The 12,616-nt window shown below is 35.1% G+C and overlaps 2 protein-coding genes across 2 annotated transcripts; one reads left to right on the plus strand and one right to left on the minus strand.

The window, feature by feature from the left end:
- The first annotated feature begins 1,132 nt into the window (after positions 1-1,132).
- Positions 1,133-6,332, plus strand: LOC130653781 (uncharacterized). Its single transcript, XM_057456294.1, has 4 exons — positions 1,133-1,171; positions 2,929-2,958; positions 3,503-4,432; positions 4,646-6,332. The coding sequence occupies exons 1-4, from the start codon at positions 1,133-1,135 to the stop codon at positions 5,954-5,956; spliced, it is 2,310 nt and encodes a 769-aa protein (XP_057312277.1). The 3' UTR covers positions 5,957-6,332.
- Positions 6,333-6,576: 244 nt separating this feature from the next.
- LOC130653782 (ATP-dependent DNA helicase RecQ-like) lies at positions 6,577-9,056 on the minus strand. The gene is made up of 3 exons (XM_057456295.1): positions 8,396-9,056; positions 7,599-8,133; positions 6,577-7,095 (listed from the first exon to the last, which is right to left on the minus strand). Exons 1-3 carry the CDS (start codon positions 8,938-8,940, stop codon positions 6,577-6,579), a joined length of 1,599 nt encoding a protein of 532 aa, XP_057312278.1. The 5' UTR covers positions 8,941-9,056.
- Positions 9,057-12,616: the final 3,560 nt, after the last annotated feature.

The raw sequence follows: 12,616 nt of genomic DNA on the forward strand, positions 1-12,616 counted from the left end.
GACACATCTCAAATATTTACATCTTATAAAGTGATTACGTTTGAGTACGTTGAAAACCTTTTTAATCAAAAGTGTCAAAAACATCAAATTTATATCTGGAAAATCATTTATTCGGTAACCTACTACCGTGTTCCCCAAAAATATACACAAAAAGTAAAAATGATATAACCGGTTAAGAAGACAAATTTTTTTCTTAATATAATGATCTGTAGTGACCTTTACCAACCATTTTAAAGGTAAATGTCAAAAAAGAATAAGGAGTAAATTTTGAATGAAAAGATATTATTTTTAGAATATATATGGTCCGTCCTCAAAAAAGTTTACACAAAATGTAAAACAGATTGGTTTTTGAGGAGCATATCCAAATCAACGAAAATCAGTTCATTTAGCATGTCCTATATTGCCATTGCCCATAAATCTTCCACAAAAAGGTTATGAAACATCAAATTATAGAAAAATCAGGAATTTCTTAAATATAAAAAACAAAAAAGTTTTAATTAGCAAATATTTCTTGGGTTTAAGGCAATAAATAACAAATTAAATTTGATAAATTTTCTCCCTGATCTTAGCAGAGCATCTTCAGATCACAACAGAACATTTAGTAATTTTTTCATCATCACCAAACACAGTTATTACCAAAATTTTAAAATTCCAAATAAAAACCTGAAACCATGGAATTTTCTTCTAGCAAAAATGACATCACAAATATATAGTTTAGTTCTTCCCAACAAAAGCTTAAAATACGAACTATGAAAAAGCCATTAGCTTACACAACAACCTTTAGTGGAGGCCAATTCCACAAAATTTGTTCTTTCAGTATATTGCATGTAGTTTTTTCCCCCAAAATTTTACACAAAATTTTAAAAAACAGCAGTTTGCAACACAAAAACACAAACAACCTTATCATCATAATCCCCCGTAAATTTCAAATCAAATGTCTACAACCCCCTGCAAAAACAACCTGGCATTTTAAAGAGGGTGCCGATAAGCCGCAAACGCCCGCATATATAAGGGCGAGTTCGGGCGACTTTTCGAATTAATTTGACGGTTGTCCGCCGAAACCGCCCGCACTTTCCCCAACACGCCCGAACTCGCCCGGAACATTCCCGAAATGCAACACCTTGTAACAAACATGGCGGAAGTTAAAAGAACGCGCTTGAAGAGAAAGGAGGTAATAAAGTTTATATATTTATTAAGTTATTTATCAAGTAAATCTTATCAAAAACCATAAAAAACAGTTCTTTTAAGAACATAGCTACCATATAGTTGTTCATTTTAATTTTTATACTTTTTTAAATAATTCTTCGAGAGTCATTTATGGTGAATCTTTTTTTTTTCGGGCATTGGGCAAATACCTGAATTTCTTTTAAAACGCCGAACTTGCCCGAAAACGCCCGCACTTTTTACGGCGTATGCGGCTTATTAGGACCCTCGTGCATGTTACATGTAGGTTGACAAAAGTTTAACATGATACGTCAGAAACAAAACAATAAAAAATAACTTAACACAAACGCTTTAAATTCTGAAAAAATTATTGCACTGGTCATATTGCACGTAGTTCCCTGTAAAAATGTGAAAATAATTATACTCTTATGGGCATAAAAATACATCCTACTATCCTGCAAAAGTTCAAGTCTTTGAAAGATTTGTAGGTAGTTAGCTAGCTTGTTACATCATAATTCGTGCTCATGAAAGAAAAGAAATTTGGAAACTAAGGTAGCTAGCTATAGATAATTAAAAAAGAGGAATAACAATATAAGTCATAGGTTAGAGCTAGCCATGGGATGAGGAGCAGGTATTGGAGGCTAGCGTTAGCTAGCTAACAGTAGCTAAGAGTCCCAGTTAAATATACTTAAACTGGAAACACTTAGCTAAAACTAAAGCTAGCTATTTATGCTTAGTAGAACACATATAAAGAGAAAAAATAGTAATGTAAAAATAATAACATTACAGTGAGTTCAACAAACCAAAGTTTTCCGTTTGTTAGTCAGCGAACAGCTTTATGTAGCATTTTGAATTTTAGCACAAACACATTAAGGGGGATTTTCACGAAGCATTTTCACTGAGCATGCGCAGTTTTGTTTGTTTTATTTTGCATCGAAATATTCGCTTCTACTTTTCAGCGAAGCGAATATTTCGATTCAAAATCAAAACAAACAGAACTGCGCATGCTCAAATACAATTCGCCGGCGAATTCGCCGTTTAATTCGCTTCGTGAAAATTCCCCTTTAGTTACGCGCCAGAGACTACATTATTTATGCAACAAAACATAAACAAAAATGGTGGCTGGGTTTTTTTTAAAAAAAGCGGTAAATTATAAAACTTCAAGAATTTGAGGCTTTTCTTGGAAAATGCGAGTCTGTTTGCTCCAGTGACATAAAACTAAACGTCTGAAAACATTAAAGTTCTCACTATTATTATTGATTTTAAATCCACTTCAAACTATAGCCTTTATTTTGTACTTCTAACTTTACTACTTTACCTCTAGCTCTAGCTACCACTTCTTACTTCACTTCTTAGACTTTTTTTTCTCTGAATTACTTTTTGCACTTTTTTCAAGACGAAGGGACCGTTCTTTTGTTGTTGTTTTCTTCAGTGTCGCTAAATTTTTTTCAGCAAATCAAGTTGCTCCAATTTGATCATGTGATGCAAACAAAGTAAATTCGCTAGCTAAATGGATATAACTTTTTCGGGGACTTCAAAGGAAATTTCGGCTACATCAAAGGAAAATGACGATATCAACTTTGCCTGTCACAGAGACACGGAACTGGCGTATTATTATATAGACTAGTCGATAAGGCCTGTGGAGTAATCCACTTAGGCAGAAGGACAATGGAAAAATAAGTTGTTTTAGACTTTTTGCTGACGTCAGCAGTGCAAATACACAATAAATAAATTGAGAAACTTGTTTTTGTGTTTCCTTCATAGTGTAGAGCTTACACTGCTGATCAAGAAAATGTATATAATCGTGTGGTTTTGATGAGCGATTAATGAAATATAAGGGATTAAATTTTGCTGACGTCAGCAATGGCCGGTCAAAAACCCCACAAAATTTTTAAAACAACCTGGTCCCCAGGACTATTTGCTTCTCAACGGCGCTGCGCTTTCTGATAGTTCTAGCGAAATAGCCCTGGACCAGGCTGGTCACCGTATCGCATCTGATTGGCCCACAGCGTTACCCTAATTATGCAACGCTTTTAGCTGGCGTCAGCAAAAATCCTAAAAGTGATACATAAACAAATATGGCAACGGAAGATGTGGCGTCGTTTTTGGTGGTGGTTTTAAATCCTTAAAAAGCATTATTTTTCCTTTTTAATCTCATTTCCTCCACCTTTTTTTAAAGATGTCTTAGCTAAAGTAAGAATTTTTTTCAAATATACGATATTTTTTGTTAAAAAGTAGTCGGTGTTGTTGCTAGCCAGCTAGGTAATGCATTCATAAATATGGCTAGAGAGAGAAGTGAAGTGTTGCAGGTGCTCTTCTTGTTAATCTCTCGTTGCAGAAGATGTTGCCATCTACGCCTAAAAAAGTTTATAAAGGTGGCAAAGGAGTGTGTCGAATTTGTGCTGAAGAAACATCAGCACATCACTTGACCAGAATTTTTTCAAAAAGTGGAAAGGAAAAATCCTTACATCACAAAATATTCAGAACATGTGGATTAAACGTTTCCGAGTTTGAACTATTGCCTACAACAATTTGTTTAAAGTGTGACAGGTTTATCAATAAAATGTTTGACTTCCAGAATAATGTACAACAACAACAAATCCATTTACAACAGCAAACAACAGTAAAAAGATGTGCAGCTTTTTCACCAAACCAGCAGTCAAAACCAAAAAAAATCAACATTAAAAATGAAAATTATCCTGTCCAAAAAAACTGTTTCCAGTCAAAAAAATCTCTTCAATTTACGCCTTTACTAAACATAACAAATGAAACAGACATAAAGTCAAACACAAAAATACTTCCTAAAGAACTTGGCAAAACAAAACAACCTCAAAACGACTTCATTACTGAAGATCAAGAAAAGAAAATTATTACTGCATTACAAACAAGGACAATTGATATTATCATAACTACCATAAAAAATAATTGCCCTAAATTAATTGATGCCATTAAGCAACTTGCTACAGATGAAATAAGCACTACATGCAAAAACTTATGCAAGAAAAGTGGTGGCTCTGTCTTGTTTGAAAAGAATTGTGACGAAATGATGTTTTTTAAAGAAAGCAATTTATGGTCAGAAGTCACACAATATAATCCATTTTTAATAGACATATTGACGACTGTAGCAGGCAGAAAACATATTGAGCATGATCTACAGATAAAATTGTGTTTTATTTACTCAATTTTAATGCAGCACAGATGGCATGAATTGTCCTTAATGCAAAGAATATATACAGTACTTGTTATTGAAGGTGGCTGCAGCAAACAGGTAAAAAATACATGTTTATTGATTAAATAACATAAGTCGTACAAATCTTAAAAATCAGTTAAAAAATGTGACAAACAATACAAAAAAACTTCACACCATGGTTAAATTCCTCTCAAATAAACATCCGTTGGTTAGTTATAAAAATTGTTAAATAGTTGTTTAATAAAATTATTATGCTTTATATTCTATATTTTTATTGCAAATTTGTTTTAGTTACAAAAAAGACTCAACAAAGTTGGCTATTGTTTATCTCCTTCATCAAGGGATACGTTGTTGAAATTAATTGGAGGTAATTTTATGTCAAGTGCAGTACAGATTGTCAAAAGTGGTTTTACGCTACGTGGAACGACTGACAACTGGGATTTGAAAGTTTTAGTTAATTTGAGAAAATCAATCAACAATGAAGACCTTCATCTTCTTGCTTCAAATCTTATAGAAAACAGAATCACATTCAACCACCTCCCTAATGACCACCCCAAGGAAAATTTAAGAACAATTTCCCGTTGTAGGTTCATTCCAAGTAGAAAAGAATGGGAAGAATATACAAAAACATCGGCAGTAATCGTTGGAAGGATAATGGCAGATTTTTTTACACAATTTAAATTTTTCAAGAAAGTGTTACCAGAACATATTAATCATGAATACAGTGAAGAAATGAACAAAAAATCAAAAATTATTAGCATGCCAATCATCAATGCTAATGAAAATAACTATCAAGATTGTGTTGTTGCCCTGAGGACATTTGAATTTTGGATAGCTGAAATATATCATAAGGCAGGTTTGCTTCAAGATAAGCCTGATGTGGATGATACAATCCATATTCCAGAAGGTCCTGCAATGCCTGGACAAACCTATGGTCATGTCGCTCATACAGAAAATGATCCAATGAGGGATATGAAGATTCCCTTCTCTGGAGATCAGCTAACTCGTGTCCGTTTTGCCGGAGCCAAAGATTTGATATCTGGTGCACACACACCGACTGATCGATTAGAGCACTGTGGCCCATTTAAACCGGTAATGTGGCATACAAAAGCTTCATTGCTCCAATATTGCTATGGTGTTTTATTTTCAAATGAATCGACAAATGAACGGGGAACATTAAAATTTTTCAAGGAGAAATATAATCGAAAAGATGCAACCCCTGCTAAAGTACTGAATTCATACAAAAGCAGTGAGGAGTTATTTTTAAGTGTCGGCACGTCATACATAGTCGTTGCAGCAATGAAGTTTTTTGGCATGGAAACCATGAGAGATAAACCTACAAAGCATGAATTTCCAAAAAATATTTCACATTCAAGTAATGATAAAAAAGAAGGGTATTTCACACAAGTTACTCAACTTTTTATTCAGGAATACATATTACAAAAACATCAAAATATTCCAGATGATGAGGATTATTTGAAAAACTATTCTCTTTGTATTTCATTTTTGACAGTCTTGGTTCTCCAATTAAAAGATGCAGCAAAAGAAGGTGATGGAGGAAGAAATTTAATAAATCAAGAAATTCTCCTTTTTCGTTTTTAGATCACTGGGATCATATAGCAAATATGCCATAGAGATGTTTGTCAGTATAGCCCAAATTGAAGCAATGCTTCCACCTAGACTATCAGAACAATTTAAATGGGGCTTCTTTGTTAATTGGAGGGGAGGAGCTGGCTGTAATATGGAAGAGGATTTGGCACAAGAGATCAGCAACAAATTGAGTAAAAACATTGTACAAAGGATGGGTCCAAATAAAACCCTAGAATCAATCAGTAAAGTATGCAAAGCTGTCAATGGTATAAAGCAGATTGTTGAAAATTATGATCATCTGTTAGGATTCCACAATGTTTCAACACAACATACAACTCGAGATTTGTTGAGTGACGAGAAGGAAATGGTTGGAGATCTGTTAGCAATAAAACCTTTCGATCATATTACAGGACGGTTTCACTATTCATTCCAAAATGTAAAAAGATCTCCATTGAGATATTTAAACGTGGTTGAACATCATGCATGGCTTGAAAAACATAAATCACAACTAGCAATTTAAAAATATATAATGAATGATTAGGTAATATTTTCTGTCAAATTTTCAAAAGCTTTTATATATATATATGTTTATTTATGTATATATAATGTAAATATGTAATATTTGGTTTTAACTATATAAGATGCTGTTGAATAAGTTCATATATTTCCAGAGCTATGTCTTCATCAAATATACCATAGCTAAGAAGATCTTTTTCGGATGTTATTTTATCAATATTATCTATTATTTTAGCATATGTGTTAGCAGTGCATATATCAGCAAACAATGGATCAGCTCTTGTGTTTAATTTATTGATCAATAATTCCAAGTCAGGCAGAAAACTTTTGTCAATAAAGGGTGAAGGTTTCTTAATTTCTTTTGCTTTTCTACTTTCCAAGGATAGAATTTCACAGTTGCAACAACACAATTCTTGTTTTGTGTGTTTAAAGCCAAAATAATTTTGTAAAAAACTTCTTAAACAAGTTGTCAAGTCACAAAATTCTTTCATATGCTGGTCAACATTTTTTTTATTCGTTGAAATGTCTGAATTATTGTAATACAATATTGCTTCTGCTGGTTGACCACGTCGGGCTGCCCATCCAATTTCTTGAATGTACGATTCAATGTTGGACGGGGGAGAAATATGTATAATCTTTATTTAAACTCACACATAAAAACTCATCATTGTAGAGTACAGTTCTATTGCTGTAGATAGGACAAAAGTTACAAAACATTTATATATAGTAATAGCTGAAAATATATACAAGCATGAAATGAAAGTAGAACACATATATAATATAAGCAACAACAAAGCCAAGGTAATAACACATCTCTATATAATATTAATAAGCGTTAACAAAAAATATATATACATTAGCATAGCTCACAACGTAAAATATGTGAAAACATAGAGGTATATATAATAGCAGCAGGGAGGGAGGAGGAAGAAAAACTGCTAGAACTGAAAAGGAAAACCATGAGGCAACTGCAGCTTAAATACTAGCAAGACTGCTGACCAAAAAATATGCTGCTGACCAGAAAAGGCACATAGGTAAATGGTGAACTAACTATGGGCAATACAAACCAGAGTACTGTAGGAAGAAGATCTATATATGTGTGCATTTAAACACTCATAAATATATATTTATGAGTCACGACAAATGGTGTGTTGACACCCATATTAAGTGCCGTAGTGGCAAAAATTATTTTTATTCTAGAGTTTTCACGTTTTATTTCTTCTAAAAAAGTTGTTTTCATCAACTTTGTTTGTGGTGAGTGATACTGATTAAAAAGTCGAGAAGACGGATGTTTTTTATGATTAACATATTGATCCTCACCCAAAATTCTTTCAAACAATCTGTATGCATAGGCACAATATTTTAACTTTAAATAAATAATTGTCATAGGGCAGTTTTGTTTTTTGTGCTTTAACTCTGTTGCGATAGGTAGTAATATATCCTCATATCCTGCTAAACCTTTGCAATTACTCATTCTTATTTCTTTTTTAAAAAAAATGCTTTTACGATTTGGATTTGCAGTAACCACTTTGCAATTTTCTATTTTCAAAGCTTTTTTTAAATTACGTAATTTCGTTGGTGAAGCAGTTTCAGTCAAAGCTAACATGATACTGTGAGGGAAGAATGCTTGTAAAACTGATAAGTTTTGAAATTCTGTACGAAATTCTTCACCCCTAGATCTAACATACAGTAATTCATCAATTTTTTAGCTTAACTGTATTATGGTGATAAATTTATATTATTCAATTATTATAGCTATACATATACATATATTTTGTTTGTGAAACTTTTTCAAATGGATATATAATATATATTAGTTTGTTTATATATATTTAGTTGCTATATTTAAGGCATATTATTTTTATAATAGCTATGCATGTAGATTTTTGTTATGTTATGTTATACAAAGAAAACTAGCTAGCTAGCTATACTCACCATAATTCCACACAATGCGCCTCGTCTATCACACAAGCCACAACATTTTCCTCATAAATTTTTGATCGTAATATCTTCCTTCCCTGATCTGATAACAGTGACTCTGGATGTGCAAATAAAATTTTACATTTGCCTGCAACAATGCTTTTTGAAATTTTAAAAACAGAATTTGATGCATCATTCAAATCTTCCTCAAACAAGGGTTCGTATCTCTGGCTATTAGCTTGGTCTTCGAGTTGTAAGAAACCACATTCAATGCCTACTTTACTTAAATTTACTAACTGATCTTGAATAATTGATGTTACAGGAGAGACAACAAGTACAATATTGCCTGCCTTTCGTTCTGGAACAAAGTCGGGTAAAAGTTGATAAATTAACGATTTACCAAACCCAGTAGGCAAAACAGCTATAACGTGGTGTCCTTCTCCTAAATACTCGAAACATTGAACTTGTTTTGGTTTCAAAATAAACGAGGGCAACTTTTCATACTTTTTGAAAACATTATTCAGCCGCTTGAAAACACGTACCACATCTTCCCAGCCCATCGCCAAAATCGTAAATATGCAGAATTTGCATAAATTAAAAATGAACCAGAATCTGGTTCATTTGATGCCCACGTGACCAGCCTGTGCCAGCGCTTTTTCGACGCCACGGTAAAAGGTGCTGGGTCGAGCTTGTTTTTAGAAATCTGTATACACTTTGCCTTCATTGTATAGATCTTAAAACGCTGATCAAGAAAATGTATAGAGTCATGTACTTTTGAAAAACGGTTGCAGAGATATTAGGGTTTAAAGGCTTTTTGATGACGTCATCAACCCGTTCATTTCGAAACGGATTCGAGAACCCAGGTTTGGGAAACTTACCCAAATTGGTCCCAAGTGGAGATAGAGAAATGTACGTTCTGGCGCAGACGACGTCGACCAAGGGAAATTCCTATAATGCCAGTTACCAACACAAAATCATATTAAATGCCAATAACTAACGCATAATCATATTAAATGAAATATAAATGCCAATAACCAACATAAAATAATATTAAATGAAATATAAATGCCAATAACTAACACATAATCATATTAAATGAAATATAAATGCCAATAACCAACACAAAATAATATATATGACGTCATGCGCAATAGCGTATACGCTATAAATAATGGGATGCAGAATATGAGTAAAGGGAAATTCCCTTACTCAAAAAATATGACCGCGCCAGAAAAATTTGTTGATTGGAATCAGAAAATTATAATAAAGAGATGAATTTGAATTCTAACACCGTAAAACAATTACACGTCATCGCAAAAATCCGTGGGATTAAGGGTTATTCAAAGTTACGCAAACCAGACCTAAATACTTTATTAGATACACAACATACCTCATTCTCACCACAAGCCATGGACATTTTTAAAAAACATGAAATGGCTAGATCACGTCCTATTAAGAAGAACATCGAGGCTTACGTTTCCACGTTTGAGGAAATGAACGAGTTTGAACGCCAGGAGCTGAAGAGAACTCGTTCAGTAGTCAAAAGTAAGCTGCGGGAATGGTCAGAGTGGCTATTATCACATGTACCGAAGAGTATAAAGAAACCAGTGCAAAGTATATATACATCGATAAAAACAATGATGGTGCTAAGAAGACACTGGTTGGCGAGGTCGGGGAAGAAGTAAAAAAGAATCATGCTTCGGGGCAACCGAACCAAGATTTTACGCCTCAGGAGCATAAGCATGCATTACACAAAACATTCAAAAGTTATCGCATAGCTGGTATTGATGGAACGGATATTGATGGATATCTTGGTATGATACGATCAAATGTAAAAACACTTATCGAAAATCAAGTGGAAGAACTGGGATCTGCGAAAATCCAATGCTCACTCTGGATCCTATGGAGGAAACCCATTGATGGTACCAACGAGTTTATCGAAGTAGACAAGGTGTTCCATAGCAATATGACATCAGTATTTCAAGGCACCATAATGAATGAATCGCTGGATACGATGTTTGCTCAAATGAAAACACATATAGAAAATCCCGCATTACCCAAATCTGGGTTTAGCATCGGCCGCATCCTACATCTTGACGTGGACTTCCACAAGCTCAATCTTACGAGAGGCTCCTCATATATCGACACACCAAAGTGGATAAACCACTAAGAAGGCTACCATTAATCCACAGAACAATGATGAAGAGTGTTTCAAGTGGAGTATCATAGCAGCGATATATCATGAGAATATAGTAAAAGATCCTCAAAGAATCAGCAAACTCCGGCCATGTGAGGAGCGATATAATTGGGATGGTATAGAATTTCCAATATCCATCAAGAACATCAACAAATTTGAGCGGATCAATCCCAACATTGCAGTTAATGTCTTGTATGTAACCGGTAAGAGCTTTAATATCTTGCGACGATCATTATTTAATGAAAGAGAGAAGCAGGCTAATCTACTATTGCTTACCGATGAGAAGAGGAATCATTTCGCGAGCCATCAAAATTCTTTCGAGATTATTAAGTAGTGAGATATCTAGGAATAATAGGAAGATGTATTTTTGTATGAATTGCCTGCAGGGGTTCCAAACGATAGAATCTCGGGATAACCACTATACCTACTGCAAAGACAACGGGGCGGTAAAGATCACGATGCCCAGCGAGAAGGAAAATGGTTATATTATCAAGATGGCCAACAGCAATTTAAAGTACCCTTCGTCATCTATGCGGACTTCGAATCCCTACTGATCCCGATGAAGGAGAATGCTCGGGATACTAAGACCAAGACGCTGAATAAGCATGTGCCATGCCGTTGGTGTACGTATTCCACTTTCGCATATGGAGAAGTGCCGGACCCCCTAACAGTATAGAGGGACGAGGACTGCGTAACCCGCTTTGTCAACAACCTGGAGGATGAGGTAAAACGGCTCTACGCTACCTTCCCACAGAAGCCTATGATACCATTAACGGAGGATCACGATGCTGCTGAAACATGTCACGTTTGCATGAAGCCATTCAATGATGAAAATCGCAAGGTTAGGGATCATTGTCATTACACAGGGTTATACAGGGGTCCGGCTCACAATAACTGCAATCTTAAATATAAAATACCTAATCATGTACCTCTGATATTCCACAACCTATCAGGGTATGATGCTCACTTGTTTATTCGCGAGTTGGGCGAAAAATATTACACCCAGGATATAGGTTGTATAGCTGAAAACACCAAAAAGTACATTAGTTTCAATGTAAAAATCAAAGTACCCATTGCAGGCATGGGGTACAGTGATAGTGAAACGTACAAGAAGATCGAGATCAGATTCATAGACAGCTGTCGATTCATGGCATCATCATTAGAAAAATTGGCAAGCAACCTCGATGATAAACAGTGCAAAAATCTCCGTTGGTATTTTAGTGAGGATGACACCTTTAAGCTCATGCGAAGGAAGGGTGTATATCCCTATGAGTATATGGATGGCTGACGATGATTCAAAGAGACTGATCTACCTCCCAAAGAGGCTTTCTATAGCAAGTTGAACAAGAAGGGAACGACTACGTGACAACGACTACGAACACGCTCAAAAAGTTTGGAATGTCATCAATCCAAAGGGCGCCGAGGTCAACATGGATGGCTATCATGATATATATCTCGTCGCGGACGTCCTGCTATTGACTGACATCTTCCAGAGCTTTCGAGGAGTGTGCCAGGAGAACTACAAGCTCGACCCCGCTCATTTCTACAGCGCACCCGGCTTAGCATGGAAAGCCGCCCTTAAATATACGGGTGTAAAGCTGGAGCTGCTAACGGACCCTGATATGTTATTGATGTTTGAAAAGGGTATTCGAGGTGGTATAACCCAATCTGTATACAGGTATGCTAAGGCTAATAATAAGTACATGGAGGACCAATACGATCCCGATAAGGAGTCGTCATACTTGCAGTACCTCGATGCAAACAATCTATATGGCTGGGCGATGCAACAACCCCTTCCAACTCATGGTTTCAAGTGCATATCGAATGTTGACATAAATAATGAAAAGAAGATCGAGAAGCTGGTATTTGATAATAAGCATGGCTATATCTTGGAGGTCGATGTTGATTACTTGAAGGAGGTCCACGACAAAAAAATGAGCTCCCCTTCCTGCCGGAGCGTAGGATGATTCACAGAGTTGAAAAGCTAATACCAAATCTCGAACATAAGAAGAAATATGTGGTACACATCGGAGCTCTAC

The sequence above is a fragment of the Hydractinia symbiolongicarpus genome, chromosome 8 (genome assembly GCF_029227915.1).
Source record: "Hydractinia symbiolongicarpus strain clone_291-10 chromosome 8, HSymV2.1, whole genome shotgun sequence".
Taxonomy (NCBI): domain Eukaryota; kingdom Metazoa; phylum Cnidaria; class Hydrozoa; order Anthoathecata; family Hydractiniidae; genus Hydractinia; species Hydractinia symbiolongicarpus.